Here is a 20,592-nt window from a genome sequence, read left to right on the forward strand (position 1 = left end):
GAAAGTTCTGTTAACCTTTTCTCATGATACTCAAAGGATATATTAGGAAAAAAAATTCTGCCAGCCAAAAGAGGAGACCCCAAAGAAACCTGTCTGTCTCAGCCATGGTGCAGAGGAATGTGAGAGTTCCCACTGATTTTTCGTAATTGTAGGGTTACCTTCACTTGAGTTTAGGGTTTATGAGTATAATATCTGCATATTCTAAGGAATTCTTAACTGAAAAAATAACTTAGTTTGGTTTAGCAGCTCCCTTTCTGGTTCTCATGGGTAAGCAAACATGAGCTCATAGTTCTGACCTAAAAGATGCACAGGGAAATTCCAAACTATATAAAGAAACTAGCAATCTGTCACCAGTTTTGAAAACAAGCAAACAAACAAACAAACAAAACCCAGTAACTAAGATGTTGAAATCATCAAATATCGATTTATGAATCTGTTTAAAGTATGTAAAGAAATGGGGGAATTGGAATCATTAACAATGACAATATTGTCACAAGTATTTCAACATCTGTGCAAAAGAACCAAACAGAACTCAGTATAAGGAAAAACACTAAAAGACTTAAGAGATGATTTAAATTGTAGTTCAGATACAGTGAAAGGAAAGGGAAGTGAACTGGAGGATAGATGTAAAGACATTAGGAACAAATATAATGCTAAAAAAACATTTAGCATTTCATTATTTACTAAAAGACTTTTTTTCTTAATCTGAACTGCAAGAATATTAAACATGAGATTAAGCAAGCTTTTAGTCATGCTTAGTATTATGCCCTGTTTCTAAACATATTGGGGGGGTGGGGTTGAAACAACTAATGTGAACTTTTTTCTGTACTTCTCCAGGCCAGATGGAAACTGTGTATCCTCACTCAATGGTGGAAACATTAAAGGCATTGAAGGAAATTCATCTGGACACTTACCAAAATTTTGCCACGAGTGCGGAACTAAATACCCTGTAGAATGGGCCAAGTTCTGCTGTGAATGTGGCATTCGGAGAATGGTTCTGTGAACAAAATCCCAAATGAAAAAGAGCAAAGTCCAGAGTTTTATGACTATTGCTGCTTCCTGTTAGAGCACTTCACCTAGTTATTTTGTCCTAAAATTGTTACACTTTTTCCAGGAATTTTTAGAGCAGAATTCCTCTGGCTATGTAATGTGTGTGGGTACATGTGTATATATGTGTATATATACTGTATATAATAAATTCCTGTTACCCTAAATTATGCCATTCAAGGAAACACTCACTCATATGTTAGAAAATAATTTCAAGTGGAATCATTAATTTATGTATTCTTCGGTTGTTAAAACACATTAAGTATTCTTCCACAAACTTTCAAACTACGGTGTTTAGTCCTTCAAGTTTAGGATAATCATTACTTTGAGTAAAAAATCAGAATAAATGTTTTCTTATTGGTTCCTATTTTCAGGTAGTATCTATGATGGTAGATTAGGATGCTTGGAATTGAAGAGAATATTTTTAGTTAAATTGGGTCACTTTGATATAGAGTTCTTCAACAATTAATTTTATAAATATTTTTTAAAAAGAAAAAAAAACCTAAGTTCTGTGTTACCCTTTACTTAGTGTATGATTAATGATATAATTTACGTATTTTTACCACTCTCTGAAAATATAATCATGCAATTTTCTTTCCAGAGACACAAGGCTGAAAATACAAATGTATTTATTCGTGTTGTTACTGAATATTTTACTTGTGTACTAGTTGAAAGTATATTCCTTTTTATTTCCAGCTGCATCTTCAAATTTCACTTCTTTTTCATAACTTCATGTCTAAAGAGTAGTTTTAATTTACTTCATATACAAAGTTTGAAAATGTAATTAATATAAGCTGCAAAAATTTTCTTCAAAATCTTTTATGTTCATTTCTATGTATCTGAACATAGGAGAAATTACTTTATGAATTTTAAAACCAACCACCTCACCTAATAAATAATAATTTGGTGAATAATTAATAGTGGAGGGAATACAGGTAAAAGTTTTGAATTTTAGCCCCTTCAAGTATAGTTAGGTGTAGTTATTAGTAGGTTAAGAGAATATCTAATTTTTCCTACTTATATTTTCTTTTTAGTTTTTCATGTTGAAATACCATTCACAGAACAATAAAAAGCCACTGAAAATGCATTGCTTTACTGGGCATCTGACTTTCGTAATTAAACATTTACAAAAATGTAATTATACTCTCTAACTTTGGCTAAAATATACCATTTAATTATTGTCACACTCAATGTAACATAGTATTTAGTAGTAAATCTCTTTGCTTGTATAAGCATATTCAGTAATTCAGTAGTAATTTCTGTTGAGTGAAAGCTAACAACTCTGATCATATTGATATTAGAAAGATACAAACAAATCTTTTACTGGCAATTTCTAGCTGCTTATGATTCTGTTTAATTATAAGGATCAATGTAGAAATTTGTGGCTGACAATTTTTTTAAATTCATTTATTCTCTACTTAATAATTTTATTCATTTTTCCCATTCAGACAAGAAATAGAAAATGTAATGGGAATTATCATTTTACTTACATTATAGTTTCTATCCTGACTTTTTATTAACTTGCTCTGGTTGTCTTCATTCGGTCATATTGGTCAGAAGAGTTCACCAACTAGATTAGCTGTAATAAATCTAGGAGGATAATGTGCAATTAGATTTCCATTTCAATAATTTATGTTCTTCTGTCCTGATGTTATAAATCATATGAAGAACTTCAATTCTTGTTTTATCTAGAACTGGGCTCTGTTTCCTTTCAAGTATTTTTATTGAATTTATTGGGGTGACATTGGTTAATAAAATTATATATGTTTCAGGTGTACAAATCTATAAAATGTTATCTGTATATTGTATGGTATGTTCATCACCCCAAGTCAAGTCTCCCTCAACCACCATATGATTTATCTCTGCCTTTTACCCTCTTCCACCTCCACCCACCCTCCTTGCTGTCAGTCTGTGTTTATGATGTGTTTTTTTTTCTTTTAATCTCTTCACTTTTTCACCCTGTTACCTCTGACATGTTTTCTATCTATGAGTCTATTTCTATTTTGTTTATTTTGTTCATTAGATTTCATATATGAATGACATAATATGGTATCACATAATTTTTTGTCTGCCCAAGAAAAGAGTAGAAACATGGGCCCAAGTAAAGTGGTACATTTTTATTTCTCACTGAATTTTATAGTAGCAAGTAAATGTTATATTGTACAACATGGAAAATAAATTTGTAAAATATCCAATCTCAGAGCATAGAGATTATTATAAATAGTAAGTGAAATATATTCATGAATTATGAAACATGTTATGACAATGCATTTAAATGCATTTTTATATTACTTGCATATATCATTCTCACATTGATTTGTTGTGCAATAGTTTGGTTTTTAAGAAATTTTTCTAGATCTAAGCATCACTTTTATTTATTTTTACCAGTTTTTTCCAGTGTGGTAGAATTTAAGAGATTGTAAGCTTAAATTAAAATGTAAAAATTGCTTCTATATTATCCTGAAAGTTATTAGCTTGAAAAGGCAAGATTATTATAACTGTTGTCTCCTGTTCACTGGTTTTTTATTACAAATAAGTTTTCATTTTTGAGCATATTCAATAAAGACATGAAGAAAAAAATTGCCAGTTGGTTTTCATTGATGTCATCTTTTAGCCAAACATAGGTAGGAATATACTGAACTATAAAGAAAATGTTTCAAATCAAAATGTATTTTTAAATTATACTAGCTTTTAATTGAGAGGTTTTTTTGTGTATGTCATCAGCTGTCAAAGAAATTCTTACTATTTTATTGAAGTGTTTTTGACCTCAGAGTGTTATAAATATGTTTTGTCACAGATTTTTAAGGCATAGAAACATTTCATAGCCAATAAAATTTAGCAATTGAAAACAGTGAAGTCAAGGTTGATAAGAAACATTATGGGTGTTTCTAATTAGGTAACATACAATTTAATGGCAAAAAGTATTCACTTGGGATGAATACTTAATGGTTGAGACTATCGTGTTTAAAATTTTAAACAGGAGTTATCTCTAGTGAAAACATATTAGACATATTTGTACTCACTGTTTCTTAGGCTAGAAGTGAACGCTGCTACCATGAGTAGAAGCTCAGCAAGTGAAAAAAATAACAGGAAGAGGTGTAACTGGGCAGCCTGGGGTCCAGCAGCTTGCCACTATGTTCACACATAACACAAATACTTTGGGGGAAGGAAAGAAGTTTTTATTAACAGGGTTCCCCATTGGAGGGGCCTGGGAGCATTGCTGCTCCCAGCCCTCCCCTTCCTCAAAGTACAAAAATTCCCTTGTTCCCCAAAAGCTTAATGTCCAAACCCATGCCCAGAAGATCCCCATCATTCCTTATCTGCAGCTCAAGATTGTTACTCAAAGGGGTCTCTGCTCCTCCAGCTCCAGCCTCTCTCTCTATGGTGTGCACTCATGAGGTCAGTGTCTCCATTTCCCCACCAGCTTTCCCTCTAGGGACTGCCAGATTACCCCAGACTGGGTTGCAGGGAAACCTCTATTCATGTGGTCCAGGCCCCCAAGGCTGCTTGCACCCGTGGGGCTGAGAAATGTTCCCAGTTCACTCCTCCATGTGCCGCTTCCAGACTCAGTGAAAGGAAAAGCAGAAGTTGAGCCTCTGTCCGCATTCTGTTTTAAAGTCCCCCATAACCCACCTGTTGCCACAAGCCAGTGGGAGTGTCCAACTTTTCAACCAATGTGTGCTAATGTTGATCACTTTCACCTTTGCCCCTCTTCCAGTGCCATGTTCTGCAAGGGGGCAGTCTCCAGTCCTGCATGGGTCCCATCCCAGGGCAGGACATTCGCCCCCCATCTCACACAGGTGCTGTGCAGCCAGTGTCAACAAGCAGTGTTGAATGTTTACAGTAGCTCCAAGTTGTGGGAAGACTATCAAGCCCCAGCTCCGGGTTTTTTTGTTGTTGTTTTTTGTTTTTTTGTTGTTGTTTTTTTTTCCTAGGGGCCCCCTTCTCTGTACTTTCTACTGGCATTGCTGCTCGGTTGCCAGAACAACACACTCTGGCTTGTTTACAGTTCCCTGAGGCAATCTCCCTTCACCAGCGGCTCCTCCCTTTGCAAGGAGGACAAGCCTCTTCTGAGCTCCCCTACTCCGTTCCCCAGCTGTTTGGCCTGACACCACCCTGTACAGAGGTACACAGCTACAAAGAGCAGGACTCTTGTATGTATTTGCTTTCCAGGTATAATAAGTATTTTATATGGTAAGTATATTTTTAGTAATGAAATAGATTGAATTTTCCAACTGACTACATTATTTAAAGAGCAGTATAATCATTAAAATGAAGTTAGTGATAGCCACACTCATTTTTAGTCTCATTTAAAATTTCTTCAGTTAATTGTTATGGTCAGGATACTCACTGACCACATGTAAAAGTGTGTATGTGACTTGCTCTTTTTGCCACTAGGGGGTGTTTTGGATAATATTACCAGCCCTGTAGTTGTTATTTTAAAGGCCTCTCAGAAATATAGGTATGAATTTTTTAAAAACATGAAATTACAGAGCTTTATAAGAGCTAGGTTGCTTTTGTTTTGTTCTGATTTTACAATCCATATGTTGGTTCTCAGAAACCTAGTCTAACTCATTTTGGGCACCAGTGTGCTTACAATTGATAGAAGTATTTACTATTTACCTCATGGTATTTTGTTATCAACTATACATCTCTAACATATTACTTATGCACATTACCAAATACTCCCTGCTCTGTTATTTTAATATTTTGTTTTAGTTGTACAACAGTTATAATCTCCTTCAACATAAGACTTTTTTCAGCCATCTAGCCTAACAACATGACAATGTGAGAGTGACATCTATTTAAACAGGAGTTAAATAAATCACTTAGACTAAATAATGCTAACATGCACAAAGCTAAAGCTTTATATTTATAAACATTTTAAATATCCTTTATGTGGTCTTCATGTGTGAAGTCTTAAAAATCAAGAGAAATAATATGTCAAGTTTTTGCTGTGAAGTTGATATATTCAGTAATTTATTTGAAGAAGCTGATGTGTAAGCAATTACAACTTAGGACAAAAAGGATTTAACAGAACTTTATTATAAAGTTACCAACAAAATGATGCAGAAGGTTGAAAATGAAGCTTCTTATCACAGGTTAAACAGCAGGCCATTCCTTATTTTCTATTTTTCTTCCCTGTCCCAATGCTTAGGAGGAAGCCTGGGGTGTATGGGAGCTGCATTTACCTTTTGGACGGAAAGGCTAGTGGCCGTGGGAATGATGTGTGCGTAGTGGGTCCGCCTGAGCTGTAAAATGTGGGCAACTTGCACCATCCAGATGACCGAGAGAAAGCGATGTGTGAAAGTTACTGATATTTCCCTCCATTCAGTGTTATCTTACATAACTCTTCACTTTTACTTTGTTTTTTTTTTTTTCTCTTTGTCCAAGCACCTCAGCTTCTATACAATTTTGAATTTGCAACAATTAGGCTGGGAATAGGAGGAGGGTGCTGGTAGTGCTGAGTACACTCAACAGTGAAATGTTGATTTGATTCATCAAATCAGTAACCTTAAATTATAATAAAACTGAAAACTTCCATGGGGCATGATGATGAAAGACCTTATCCACTCACAGTGGAAATATAAATTGATAATACTTTTTATAAGGTAACTATAAAAAGTATTTAAAATTAAAAGCCTTTTAATTAATTTAATCATTTAATTTAAAAGCCTTTAAATATTCATGTTTCATAACCTAGTAATTTTATTTATAAAATTAATTCTTGGAGGAATAATCTGAAGTGTGAAAAAATATTTATGCAAAACACAATAGTACAGTTATTGGTCTCATACATTTTTGGCAATATGGTATTAAAGGTTATATACTCAGTAAAAAAAGAGATCAAATAGTGGGGCAACATTAAAAATCTTAAAAAATCCTGTCGGGTCACTAGTCATTAGGAAAGTGCAAATTTAAACCGTGAGACGATATCACCTCATGCCTATTAGAATGGCCATCATCAAAAAGACAAGAGGTAATAAATGCTGGCTAGGATGTGGGGAAAAGGGAACACTTGCGCTCTGTTGCTGGGGATGTAATTTGGTTCAGCCACTATAGAGGAGCCTTAAAAAATTAAAAACAACTACCATATGATGCAGAAATTCCACTTTTGGAAATATGTTAAAACAGAAACAGTAACTCCAAAAGATAGCTGCATCCTCTATCATAGTAGCATTATTCACAATAGCCAAAACATGGGAAAAATCTAAGTGTTAACCAATGAATAGATGAAGTTGTAAGATTATATATATATATCCAGAAGGTATCCAGCCATGTAATATTAAAAACAGAGACATTTATTGAAAAGATAAGATACAAGAAACATTGTACATAGGACCATGACACCTCAGTCCCCTTCAAAGTAGGCACCTTAGACTTTACACAGTTCTCTGAATCTCTTCCCTTTCAAAGGTGATTTTAATTTGAGGAAAAGCCAAGAAGTCACAGGGCACCAAATCTGGGCTATAGGAGGGCTGAGCCACCCTCAGATGTTTCTGAGGACCTGATGTTTCGCCTAAAAACTGTGCATGAGACATGATGCATGAGCAGGTACATTGTTGTGATGAAGCTGCCAATCACCAGTTACCCACAGCTGTGTCCTTCTGGATCATCTGAATAGTTTCCACAGAGAAATGTTCAAGCTTAATGCAAAATTTGATGCAGATACATTGCTCTATTCTCTCAGTCATATTGAATACAATGGCCACACCATACACATGCTCACTCAGCAGCATCTACCGCCCCCACTAATTAGTACAGTGAAGTCATCATTGTCCACACACACACATTCCAGTTCACTCTCCTTGTCACTCAAACTTTTCCCATTACATTAACCATGACTGGACTTTTTCTGGACAGTATATAGATGTATGTGTATATAGGTATACATATGTGTATATACATATATACCATATATGTGTGTATATATGAGATACATATATTTATATATTTATATAAAATTCAGCCATAAAAATGAGGAAATTCTACCATTTGTGACAACATGGATAGACTTTGAAAGCATTATGTTAGGTAAAATGAATCAGACAGAGAATGACAACCATATGATCTCATATGTAGAAACTAAAAATAAAAGCTCATGTAAAAAGAAATCAGACAGGTTGCTAGACATAGAGGGTAGCAGGAGGTGGTAATTGAAGGCAGGTGGTCAAAAGGTACAAGCTTCCAGTTACGAGGTAACTAAGTACTAGGGCTATAATGTATAAGATGATGAATATAGCTAACATATGTAGCTGTATACGACATAAGAGAGTTGTTCAGAGTAAATCCTGTAAGTTCTCATCACAAGGAGAAAATATTTTTCCTTTTTTTTATTATATGAGAAGATGGATGTTAGCTAAACCTAATGTGTTAATCATTTCACAATATATGTAAATCAGACCATCATACGATATGCCTTGAATGTACACAATGATGTATGTCAATTATTTCCCAATAAAACTGAGAAAAAAATCCTGTTGTGAATAAGGGAATCTGACAGTGTTAATACATAGGTCATTTATTATCAAAGGAGAAATGTTGTGGAAAGAAATGTTGTCCAAAGTAAGCAATTTGTTTGTAATACTGTATGAAAATAGTTTAATATACAGATATACTGTTAAAATTAAATATACACATACTATTAATTAAAAGGCAAACATATATTATTCTCTTAAAAATACACTTCCCAAATTGAAAGCTCATTTAGACATGTTTTATTACACGTAAATGACAGAAGAAACTCAGTACTATGTTTTAGCATCCTTAGAACAGATGACTTCCTATTTTGTGAAAGTATTTTTTATTTTAATTTTAAAGAATTTGCTATGCCATTTACTACAGGCACTGTGCAATACATTCATATTTAATTACATGTCTTAATACCTCTCTTAAACATCTTGTACTCTTTTATGTTGCTGCTTTAAGTAAGATAAATGACATGTTTGCATGGGCATTATCCATAGCTCACTATTAACTCTGAAACATTTTCAGCACAGATGACAACAATTTCCACACTTACTGCAGTATACTGATACATTGGAGGCCATATAATATTTTAGTAATAAAGCAATGTTAATTTTTAAGTCTTGTAACCTTTACATACATCACAGATTTTAATTTCTTTTGAAATTTCAACAGGTCTAAATAATATTGTAGCTAATACCTTACATCTTACAAAAATCAGCACAAAATTAACACTAGCTGACCTATGTCCACATACATATGAAATAGTTCATTGATTGCAGCATTCAGTTTCCATTGTTTAAGTCCATCTTCAAGTACCACAGTACGTATTTCTCAACTGCCCTAACCCATTCTTACCAGGACAAATTCAATAACTTCTAGAAGGCATTCTTCTCCAAAAAAATTGCATGAGGAGATCAGTTCTTGAAGGACACAACTAAAGTTCACACATTTTTATATTGTCACACTGTACTTTTCAATGTTCTTTAGTGCCTCTCAAAATTTTATTCCAACAAGTTTTTATCTTTTCTAGTAGTATCTTTAGGAAACACATTTCATCCTGTCTTTTCTGTTCCCTTAAAGATTTTTTCTCTTCCTACAGAAATACATAAAAAAAGTTTTAAGTTCACATTTATAAATATACACATTTCCAACTATGCATTTCTTTAATTCTCATCATGTAGGTTCTACTGAAAATTTAGTGTCATGGAAAAGGAGAATCTTGCATGATATTTTTTTAAAGATTTTATTTATTTATTTTTAGAGAGGGAAGGGAGGGAGATAGAGAGAAACATCAATGTGCGGTTGCTAGGGGTTATGGCCTGCAACCCTGGCATGTGCCCTGGCTGGGAATCAAACCTGTGACACTTTGGTTTGCAGCCTGCGCTCTATCCACTGAGCTACGCCAGCCAGGGCGATTATTTTAAGCTATGATTGCTAACTGTAGTTGTGGTTGTTGTGGTTTAAGATCTAGAATTCATTAAAGAGCTGTGTTGGGTGGCTGCAACAGTGAGACAAGAATGTTGTTTCAACTTTGCGACAACAATACTTGTAAATTACTCAAAAAAGTTTTGTAATATGCACAAATGTATTTTTTTGTGGAAGGAATAGTTAACACTGAAAATATGCAGAGTATTTTGACAAAGATTATTAATTAGGATCTACTTGATGGAGCTTGTGCCCTGAGGTCCACCCCAACAGTCTGGTCTGCACTACAGTATGGAGGACACCTGCCTCATTTCCTGATGAAAATCTTAAAAACTATTACCTGTACAACCTACAGAAAATGGAGCAAGAGATATCTCACATGGAAGAGACATACAGGGGAGTAGTATTGCGTATACTTGGTTATACTCCTCAAAGCCCCTGAGAAGTGGAACTAGTACATCCAATAATTGGGTGTTTTTTAGGTTGGCATTGTGCTCAGTGCTTCACATACATAATTTCATTTTATCTACTTCTCTAAGGTATTGCTGATTTCACCTCCTTTCATAGATGAGAAAACTGAGCTGCAGAGAGGATACATAAGCTGCCATGGTCATATGTCAAGTATGATGACTGGGTCTTGAGCTCAGCTATTCTATTTTAAGTCACAGGTTCAGATCTCTTTTAGGTATTTATTCAGTAACAGATTAACTTTTGGCCTTTAAATAATTCATTTGAAAGATTAGACAACAGATATCAAAGGTAAATATGAAGAAGAATCTATAGACTTCTTAATGAGGGTCCCAGGACATATTTTAAAAGAATAAATTGAGGTTTATGTGACTTAACAGATTTGAAATACATAGATGTGAAAATTTCATGACTTTTCCTCAGAGACCAAGATTGAACATTCATTAAAAAGACAAATACAAAGAACCATGATTTTATTTCTGTAATCCTGAGAAGACAGATATTAGCTCCCTTTTTTATCCTTCCAAATTTTATTTCTATTTTTATTTTCATGCTCTTTATTTCTTTTCTTTTCTTTTTTATTAAATTTATTGGTGTGACATTGATTAATAGGATTATATATGTTTCAAGTGTACATTTATTTCTATGACACATGATCTGCATATTACATTGTGTGCCCACCACCCAAATGTTCTTAGAAGCCATTGTTGTATTTATATTGCTCATGTATTCAATTCAAGTCTGCCACTTTAGGTGGAATTCCTAGGTTCCCTGAGTCCAAGGGTGAGCAAGCTCATTCTGCTTCTCTAAGAGGAGTAAGGAATTTTCATGTTCCCCATGTGTCTATTGGTCAAATGACAATAATAAAAATGAAAATATAAAAGAAAAACCCATCACTCTTATGAACCAGGGGTGTTTATATCTACATGTCCTTTCCTAGTTGATATTTATATCATTAATATTTAATATTATCATGAGATTTTCATTCATATTTTTATGTTGCTATATAATACACAATATTTACTAGTATAAATATTTAATATAAATAGATGACATGGAGTATTCACATATATATGTTGTATACTCTATACTGATAAAATAGGTATAAAGTGGATTATTCATTTTTAATTTGTATTTCTTTATTAACAAACAAGGATGGCTCCTTTCTTCACATGCTTATTTTCTGGTTTACATTTTCTTATATAGTTTGCTCATGTCTTTTGCCTATTAAGTAGTCATGTCTCAATTTTGTTGCTTTTTAAAAAATCAATGCTTTGATATTTCCCCTAGCTGCTTGTATTTTAAAATAGTGGGTTTTTTTTTAAGAAAAAGTTTAAAGGACTCCAATTTCTAAGAAGTAACTTCTTACTTTTTTTATTAACATTATAATGAATACTTTCAACACCAACCATAAAAAAGAAAATTCAAAGAGAAAATGAAGAAATTAAGGTAAGTAAAAAGCTAATGAAGAAAGGAAATTATACAATTATTCTCACCAAATTTTTAGTGGGCTGAGCTTCACCCAAGGAAGGTTGTTTTTTTTCTTTATCCTTAAAAACAAAATGACATTTACAACATTTAATATTAATTTTTATCTCTTCTCCCATTAATGTAATTGCTAATTTTCATGTATTACTCTCAACTCATTTAATCTTTTTGAGGATCTACTTTAAATTATTTATTGTTGGTATGGCAGAATACTAATTTCATTTAGAAATAGAATACAAGCATACCTTATTTTATTTTGTTTAATTTTATTGTGCTTCACAAACTGCTTTATTTTACAAATTGAAGATTTGTGGTAACCCTGCACTGAGCAAGTCTATTGGTGCCATTTTTCCATTAGTCAGCTTTGTGTCTCTGTGTCACAATTTGGTAATTCTCTCAATATTTAAAACTTTGCCATTATTATTATATCTGTTACGATGATCTGTGATCAGTGATCTTTCATGTTATTATTGCAATTGTTTTGGGGTGCTGCAAACTGCACCCATATAAGATGGTGAACTTAACTGATACATGTTGTGTATGTTCTCACTGCTCCAGACCAGCGATTCCTCTGTCTCACTCCCTTTCCTTGGGCCTCCCGATTTCCTGTGACTCATTAATACTGATTTAGGCCATAGCCCAACAGTGGCCTCTGAGTGTTCAAGTGAAAGGAGGATTTGCACTTCTCTCACTCTAAGTTAAAAGACACAAAGGAGTAAGCTTAGTGAGGAAGGCGTGTTGAAAGCCAAGATGAACTGAAAGCCAGGCCTCTTGCACAAAAGTTAACCATATTGTGAAAGCAAAGGAAACATCCTTAAAGGAAATTAAAAAGGCCACTTCAGGGAACATACGAATGATAAGAAAGCAAAACAGCCTTATTGCTGATATGAAGAAAGTTTTTGTGGCTTGAATAGAAGGTCAAATAAGCCACAAAATTTCCTTAAGCTAATGCCTAATCATGAGCAAGGCCTTAACTCTTCAATTCAATGAAGTCTGAGAGAGGTGAGGAGGCAGCAGAAGGGAAAGTTGAAGCTAGGAGAGTTTGGTTCATAAGGTTTAAAGAAAGAAGTCCTCTCCTTAACACAGAAGTACAAAGTGAAGCAGCAAGTGCTGAGGTAGAAGCTGTAACAAGTTATCCAGAACTAGCTCAGATAATGAAGGTACCTACACTGAAAAACAGGTTTTCGATGTAGATACAACAGACTTATATTGGAAAATACCATCTACAACTTTCATCACTAGACAGGAGAAGTCAATGCCTGGTTTCAGAGCTTCAAAAGACAGGCTGACTTTCTTATTAGGGGCTAATGCATCTGGTAACTTTAAGTTGAAGCCAGTACCCAATTTCCATTCTGAAAACCCTAGGTCCCTTAAGAATTATGCTAAATCTCTTTGCCTGTCTCTATAAATGGACAAAAAAGCCTGGATCATAGCACATCTGTTACAACATGGTTTGCCAAATATATAAGGCCCATTGTTAAGACTTACTGCTCAGAAAAAAAAAGATTCCTTTTGAAATATTACTGCTCTTTGACAATGTACCTGGTCACTCAAGAGCTCTGATGGAGGTGGACAACAAGATTAATTTGTTTTCATACCTGTTAACACAACTTGCACTCTGCAGTCCATAGAACAAGGAGTAATTTCAATTTGCAAGTCTTATTTTTTAAAGAAATACATGTCAAAAGGCTATAGGTTCATAGATAGTGATTCCTCTGATGGATCTAGGCAAAATAAATTGAAAACCTGAAGGAGATTCACCATTCCAGAGGCCAGTAAGAACATTTGTTATTCATGGGAACAGGTCAAAATATCAACATTAATAGGAGTTTGGAAGTGGTTGATTCCAACCCTCATGGATGACTTTGAAGGGTTCAAGATTTCAGTGGACAAATTAACTGCAGATGTGGTAGAAATGGCAAGAGAACTGGAATCTAAAGGAGATCCTGAAGTTGTGACTAAGGTGCTGCAATCTTACAATAAAATTTGAATGGGTGAGGAGTTGCTTCCTGTAGATAAGTAGTAATGAAATCTACCCTGGGGAAGATGCTGAAATGTCAACAAAGGATTTATAATATTACATAAACTCAGTTAATAAAGCCAGTTTTGAAAAGATTGATTCCAATTTTGAAAAGTTTACTGTGGGTAAATGCTTTCAAACAATATCACATGCAACAGAGGAATCATTCATAAAAGAAAGAGTCAGTCAATGTGGCAGACATCATTGCCTTATCTTAAGAAATTGCCATGGCCGCCACAGCCTCCCCAGCCTTCAGTAACCACCCTTGTTCAGTCAGGAGTCATCAACATCAAGATAGGACCCCCCACAAGCAAAAGTATTATGATGATTCACTGAAGGCTCAGATGATAATTAACATTTTTTAACAATAAAGTATTTTAAAATTAAGGGATGTATATTTTTAGGCATAATGCCATTGCACACTTAATAGTCTACTGTATACTGTAAACGGAACTTTCATATACACTAGAAAAAATAAAAATAATTGTGTGACTCGCTTTATTGTGGCAGTCTGGAACCAAACCCCCACTGTCTCTGAGGTCTGCCTACATGAAAAAAAGGCAGAAGCAAGAGAAGTTGTTAGTCTTCTGAATACCCTGGATCCACAAGTTTACAAGTATGCCCAGCACTGTGTTAATGGCTGTGAGGTATGAAAAACTAATATAGAAGGGTACAGTAACAGAGACAAAACTAGAATTTTAATCAACATGACAATAATCATTAAATTGTTAAATCCTAACCATAAATATTATTATGCTTTACCCATCAGAAGCAAAATGAAATAAACAATAGGAAGTGCTTATAACAGGCCTGACTCACAAAGAAATTCAATGTAGCTGACTATCTTTACTATCTCATCTTATTTTAAGAAAAATGGACTGTATTAGATTAGTTTTGTAACATAATTTTATTTGCTTTCAAGAATAAATTATTTATGTTTTCATTCTTGATAGTTGATTTTGGAACACAGTGATCCATGCAAAGCTAAACACATGAGACAAGGAACTGGAAGTAAATAATATACCCATAACCCTTACCCCTCCCTTGGTCAAGAGGTGATATTATTAGTTTGTTCTGCAGTTTTTCAGTTAAGCCCTGACATGAGGCTATACTCAACTCAGTGTTTCCAACAGTCACTACCAACCAATTGGATGTGTAAGCAACATAGAATCTATTGGCCATTCCTGCATTAAAGAGTAGTTTGAAATCACTATGAGGAAGGATTAAGAGCTGGTAGGCTAGACTATGAAGACTTCATGAATCTTGAGCTTGGCTTTGACAAATGTGGAGATCAGGACAGATCAGATTTATAGAAAGCATAGAAATAACACATAAGGGACTAACATAATGGGAACAAAATGGGAAATAACCTTGGCAAATCCAGGACACCAAAAGGATTTGGTGACTATTGTCGTGTACGGAATGCACGGTAAATGAATGGTTCAACCTACATCATCTTTATCATTAGTGACAGTAAGTCTCAAAAACAGTCTCACCATTTTACCCTCTGTGAGCAACCTTTAGCATTAAAAAATAATATACAATCCTTTTTCCATCATAATTTTTAAAAAATTTCTAAAAAACAATCATAAGAAATCTTTTGGCTTTGTGTGGCAGCTGGTAAAATTCCTGAAGATGATGGGTAATAGTAATAATAAAACATTTATTGAAATCTTCAACATTAAGCACTTTGCATGAAGTACTAAGCACTTATGCTATTTAAGCCTTTAATATCCTATAATGTAGAAACCATATTCTTCTTCCATTTTATAAATGAAGAAGCTGTTGTCTAGTCTCAAGATAATGTCTTCCAAATTTTGTTTACTTGCTTAACAACCACTATCAGGAAAGTGGGAAAAAAATAGCCATGTACTTATCAAAATTATTAAAACAAAGAAAGAGGAAATTGCTGGGTATATATATATATGTGTGTGTGTATGTATATATATATACATAAATACATATGTATACATATATATATATATACACACCTAGTATTAGCATAGAAAGGTATTTGTTAAACACATTTATTACCAATTCTATTGACTATGTTTTTATAAATTTATACATTCAGGATTAAAATTATTAATAAGTTTTAAAGATAAAAATTTACCTTTCCCCACCTAACTCATCCCACTAGCCTCCTTGAAAGTTATTATGGCAGTGAAGCATGCATTTTATTCCCCTTTTAAAATCTACTGATTCGCTCTAGCCAAGAGATAAACAGGTACTTTCCAAGTTGAGATTGTTCTCTTCCAGAGTTGAGTAAATGTATATAAACTTTGTTATAATAAGCACTTAGAATTCCATGATAATGGATCACCAGAGAACAATAATATCCTACCATGGGAATAGTTTGTATTTTTGTTCAAAGTAAACAGTCCTCAGCTTACCTTCCTGGTGCAGTTCAACAGTTTTAATGTGCCCTGTGAAACTACTGATAAGTGGTGCTTGAAATCCTCATGGATATTCATTTTAACAAATTGCTTCAACTTGCGAGCAGCAGTTTTTAAAAACGTAGCTTCCTATTACAGAAAAAAACCAGAAGGGCTGTGATTCAAATAAAATATTAAAAAATGATAAGCATTCTTAAGAATCCTAAAGCCAGAACCCTATTTCTAAATAATGCCCTACCTCCACCCAGATTTCTATTCAGTTAATCACATGACTGACAAGTAACTAGACTGAAACTGCTGAGGTGACAGCCTGAAGAGCCTAGAACTTGGTTTAATGATTAGCTGGCTTTTTAAACTCTCTTTCCGTGTTATGTATGTGTGATCTTATCACTTGTGGGTGAACACATAACAAATTTAATTTTAAACAATGAAAAGGGAGGTCTTCTGGAAGCGACAACAATGAAAGGTATGTGTGGCTTTTCTTACTGTTATGCTTTCACCTTTTAGCTATGGATGAATAGCTGGTAACAGGAAAATAAAGGGTCATATTAACCTAAAACAAGTTTTTCAGACATTTAATTTAATTATGGAAATTTTAAAAAATAACATAGATATAAACTATTAGATGCCATGAGGTTAACTCAGCTATTATGAGTCTTTTAAAAAAACTATTTATTACTACACTGGCTTTTGTTGAAAGAAATCATACCAATTTTTGTTAAAAGCTTTGTAGATTGTATTATTATACCAAGTACAAGTAGTAGTGATGTGAAGATTAGAAAATAATGAAAAAATTTTCTAAATGCCTACAACTAAATTATGCCCATGACTTATATTCATGTGTGTAATCACTCTAACAAGCTTTTTACTGCATGAAGATTTCATATAAAACAGATGTGTCTTTGAATTCAGCAATTCTTCTAGCATTTTATAAGTGAACATGAAATGATTAAATAAATAAATATAAAATCAGCACAGAAGACTACAGTATAACTTAATAGATCAGTAGGAATTGTCTGGTTAGAACCAAAGGAATCTGTTATTAATATAGTTAATATAATTATCTAACAGGGGTACAAAAATATATAAGCTTCTATGAAGTCAAATTTGAATGAGATATAAACTACAAATAATTGTCATTACCTTATCATCATCACATGAATGCCTTTTTAAAAAGTTAGGTTCATTATTCAGGCAATTACTAGCATTTTCTCTTATATGTTCCTGTAATAAATAATATAAAATTAAATGATTAAACTGGGGACTTTTCTAATAAGTAATAATTATAAAATAACAATGAACTTGGTAGTTATATGTACATTTTAAGGAAAATAACTTTAGCTTGGCTTAGTTGACAAGGCATGTAGAATGGTTTTCTAAAGTTAAAGAATAAACAAGTATATACACAGAGCCTCACAGACTTAGAGCTCCCTCTGGACTCCACATTTAATCCCAGAAATCATTGAAAGAATCTGGCTCATTTGGGAAAATAAAAGTACCTATTTTAGAAGTTATACTGTATACAGAAAATACTATAAATTTTGAGGTCTTGGAGTTGAGATGTACTTGCAGTTATTTGGTCCAATTTTCTGTCACTATCAAATGGTAAAAAAGGGCACTTTACATTAGAATGAAGGGAAATCCTCTTGAGAGTGAGCATAAAGTAGAAAGTCATTCTGCAGCATTTTTTAACAAATCAATTTGTCTGGAATGTTTGAGGTAGAAATTTGCTAAGAAACAATGGAATAGAAGGTGTGCATATTATAAAGCAGGAGTGGGAAAGCAAACTGGTACATTCTCATACTTCGTTTCTAAGGAATGTAGTATTTGAAGAGGGGGGCTGCCTGAATCAAAAACTTTAGTGGACATATTAGGAAGAATTTCCTAAGGATTCAGATTCTCTGATGCACAAGGTCGGACTAGGTCTGCCTGGCAAACTGGCAAGTCTAAGCAGTCAGAGCTTTTAGAGCTTCAAGTGGTCTTAGTATGCTGTCACCAAAAAATAGGGTAAGAGATAGAGTAATGAGGATGTAATCATGGGCTTTTAATCTTCCTTCACCTGACTCTCAGGAAATGCATTACACTTATCACCTGTGAAAAGCGTAGATGGTTTCTGGGTTCATCCTATCCTAAATGAATAGACTATGCATTTTTCTTGCAGGAATTAGTGTTTGAACACATAATCATTCACTTAACTTTCACCACTTACTGTAGGCCAATGTGCAAGATCCTCTACCAAATCCTATATGAAAACAAAGATAAGAAAACACTGTCCCACTTTCTTGTGCCTTTTGATATAAAGGGTGGATGCTATATGTATTAGACATTTTTATATCACTTTTTATTTTTGGAAAAGTGTATTTTTAAAAACAGATTTGTTAGTGGAAACCACCCCAGCCATACTGCAGATGTCTCTAGTGCAAACACATATATTCTTTTTTTAAAAAGCTAGGAAGGGAGGGAGAAAGAGAAGGAGAGAAACATCAATGTGTGGTTGTCTCTCATATAACCCCTACTGGTGACCTGGCCCACAGCCCAGGCATGTGGCCTGACTGGGAATTGACCCATGACCCTTTGGTTTGCAGGCCCGTGCTCAATCCACTGAGCTACACCAGCCAGGGCAACACATATATTCTTTATAACTATCCCAAAGTTGCCCTTATACACATTCCTGAAAAGACAGTGGAGAACTACTATTTGTCTATTATCTTCTTACTGACTTCCACTTAACCCCAAGCAGGAGAATATATCACACATATATTTCTCTTTGATAAAACATATGTTTATTTTTTTTTGCTATGCCATCCTTCTTAAAAAAAATAGACAAATGTGCAGCAAATCTCTGATATCCTCCAATTTACCAAAAATATTGTATGAAAATGTCACAGAATTGGTACACGTTTCTTGGGGCATTTTAACAAACTGCATGACTCATGAATATTTGAAAAGGCATACTGGTTAAACCACTACTCCTGGTATTTAATAAAATTCATTTTAGGCAGATACAGAAAAGTAATGTTATACCAGCAGATTCATTTGCCAAGTGTTTGCTACAGTATACGAAGATAAGTGGTGGGGGGTGGGGGAAATGGAGACAATTGTACTTGAACAACAACAAAAAAAGATGTTATTATTTACTTGAAAGATCAACTTCTATAGAAGTCATAATTAGAATTAACTAGTTGACTTTAGTACATTATATGAATGAATTAAATATAAATATACAACTGTTACATTTGGTTTCTGAAATTGTTTTCATTTGAGCCCTATAAGAAGGATGACACAGACTAAGATTTACAGAATCCTGGAGTTGGAAAGAAGCTGCTACAGGGTCTAGTGCAAACAATGCACCCTTTTTAAACCACAAAATCATAGGCATGTAATTATTATGTGATGTAAAAACATAACAATATCACACTCAAGCACACCATATGACATTTTAGGTGAAATGTTCAAATTAAAACTATAAATTATTACACTGTATTATGACCCTACCAACCACACTCAAGCAGGCCTTACTTCTGCTGGACCCTGTATATCTATCTTTTGGTCTAATCAACAGTTAGAATTGCTTTGCCAATAATAGTTTCTTATAGGCATCTTAACATATTTGAAGATTTTTTCATATCTATTATGAATATGGAAAATCAGAAGAGAAAAGCCGAGATCACTCTGACTCTGAACTGCAATAGTTTCCAGTATAAAATATTGCTTTATATCAGCTGTTCATAAAATACATGTCCTTTCACTTTTTAGAAGTACATCCTTTCTCATTTTAATAATTTTATTATATCTTTGAATTTTTTCTATTGTAACAGTCTCTTCTTCAGAAATGCTAATTATGTATATAATGGATTATTTATTTCACTTTTCCTCTTATATATGTGTCTTGTATTGTGTGGGTGGGAGGAGGTTTCCATCATGCCTTCCATATGCCTATTTTAATAGGGCACTCATTTCTGGTTTTTATTTTATCACTATTACTCCCCACTCCCAAATCTAGATAACTTTAATTTTTTTCTATCTTTCATCTTATATAATACAATTTTAGCTCTTTGTAATTTGTTTTCTTAGTGTTAAGAAGAAAATTATTGGCATTTTCTACTGCTTTCATGGATAATTAATCTGTGGTCTGAATTCTTTACTTTCCTTATGTGTTCATTTGAATATTTGTGTGTTCATTCATTTGTTCATTTATTTTGCTAGTATCAGTATATAGTGTTTCTTTCTTGATTTTATGGTTATTTTTGAAGGGATAATAGAATAGATTACTGTTCA

General features: G+C 33.7%; 2 protein-coding genes and 1 long non-coding RNA gene across 4 annotated transcripts in view; 2 read left to right on the top strand and 1 right to left on the bottom strand.

Annotated features, from left to right (window-relative positions):
* The window catches only part of ZC2HC1A (zinc finger C2HC-type containing 1A), a 54,019-nt gene extending 50,408 nt beyond the window's left edge, over positions 1 to 3,611 (top strand). For both annotated transcript variants that reach the window (XM_045849523.1, XM_045849522.1), the window contains one exon: positions 838 to 3,611. In XM_045849523.1, coding sequence (XP_045705479.1) covers positions 838 to 1,003 — 166 coding nt within the window. In that variant the 3' untranslated portion in view covers positions 1,004 to 3,611. The remainder of the gene's footprint in view (positions 1 to 837) is intronic.
* Positions 3,612 to 7,408: 3,797 nt separating this feature from the next.
* The window catches only part of IL7 (interleukin 7), a 55,362-nt gene continuing 42,178 nt past the window's right edge, over positions 7,409 to 20,592 (bottom strand). Inside the window, exons 3-6 of the mRNA XM_045849477.1 lie at positions 17,458 to 17,538; positions 16,312 to 16,443; positions 11,907 to 11,960; positions 7,409 to 9,610 (exon numbers count right to left, since the gene is read on the bottom strand). Of these exons, the coding sequence (XP_045705433.1) occupies positions 9,491 to 9,610; positions 11,907 to 11,960; positions 16,312 to 16,443; positions 17,458 to 17,538 (387 nt within the window). The 3' untranslated portion in view covers positions 7,409 to 9,490. The remainder of the gene's footprint in view (positions 9,611 to 11,906; positions 11,961 to 16,311; positions 16,444 to 17,457; positions 17,539 to 20,592) is intronic.
* The window catches only part of LOC123825831, a 45,539-nt gene continuing 41,618 nt past the window's right edge, over positions 16,672 to 20,592 (top strand). The window contains exon 1 of the long non-coding RNA XR_006786962.1: positions 16,672 to 16,780. This is a non-coding gene — a long non-coding RNA (uncharacterized LOC123825831). The remainder of the gene's footprint in view (positions 16,781 to 20,592) is intronic.

The sequence above is a fragment of the Phyllostomus hastatus genome, unplaced genomic scaffold (assembly GCF_019186645.2).
Source record: "Phyllostomus hastatus isolate PE091 unplaced genomic scaffold, TTU_PhHast_1.1 phas_contig_65, whole genome shotgun sequence".
In the NCBI taxonomy this organism is placed as follows: domain Eukaryota; kingdom Metazoa; phylum Chordata; class Mammalia; order Chiroptera; family Phyllostomidae; genus Phyllostomus; species Phyllostomus hastatus.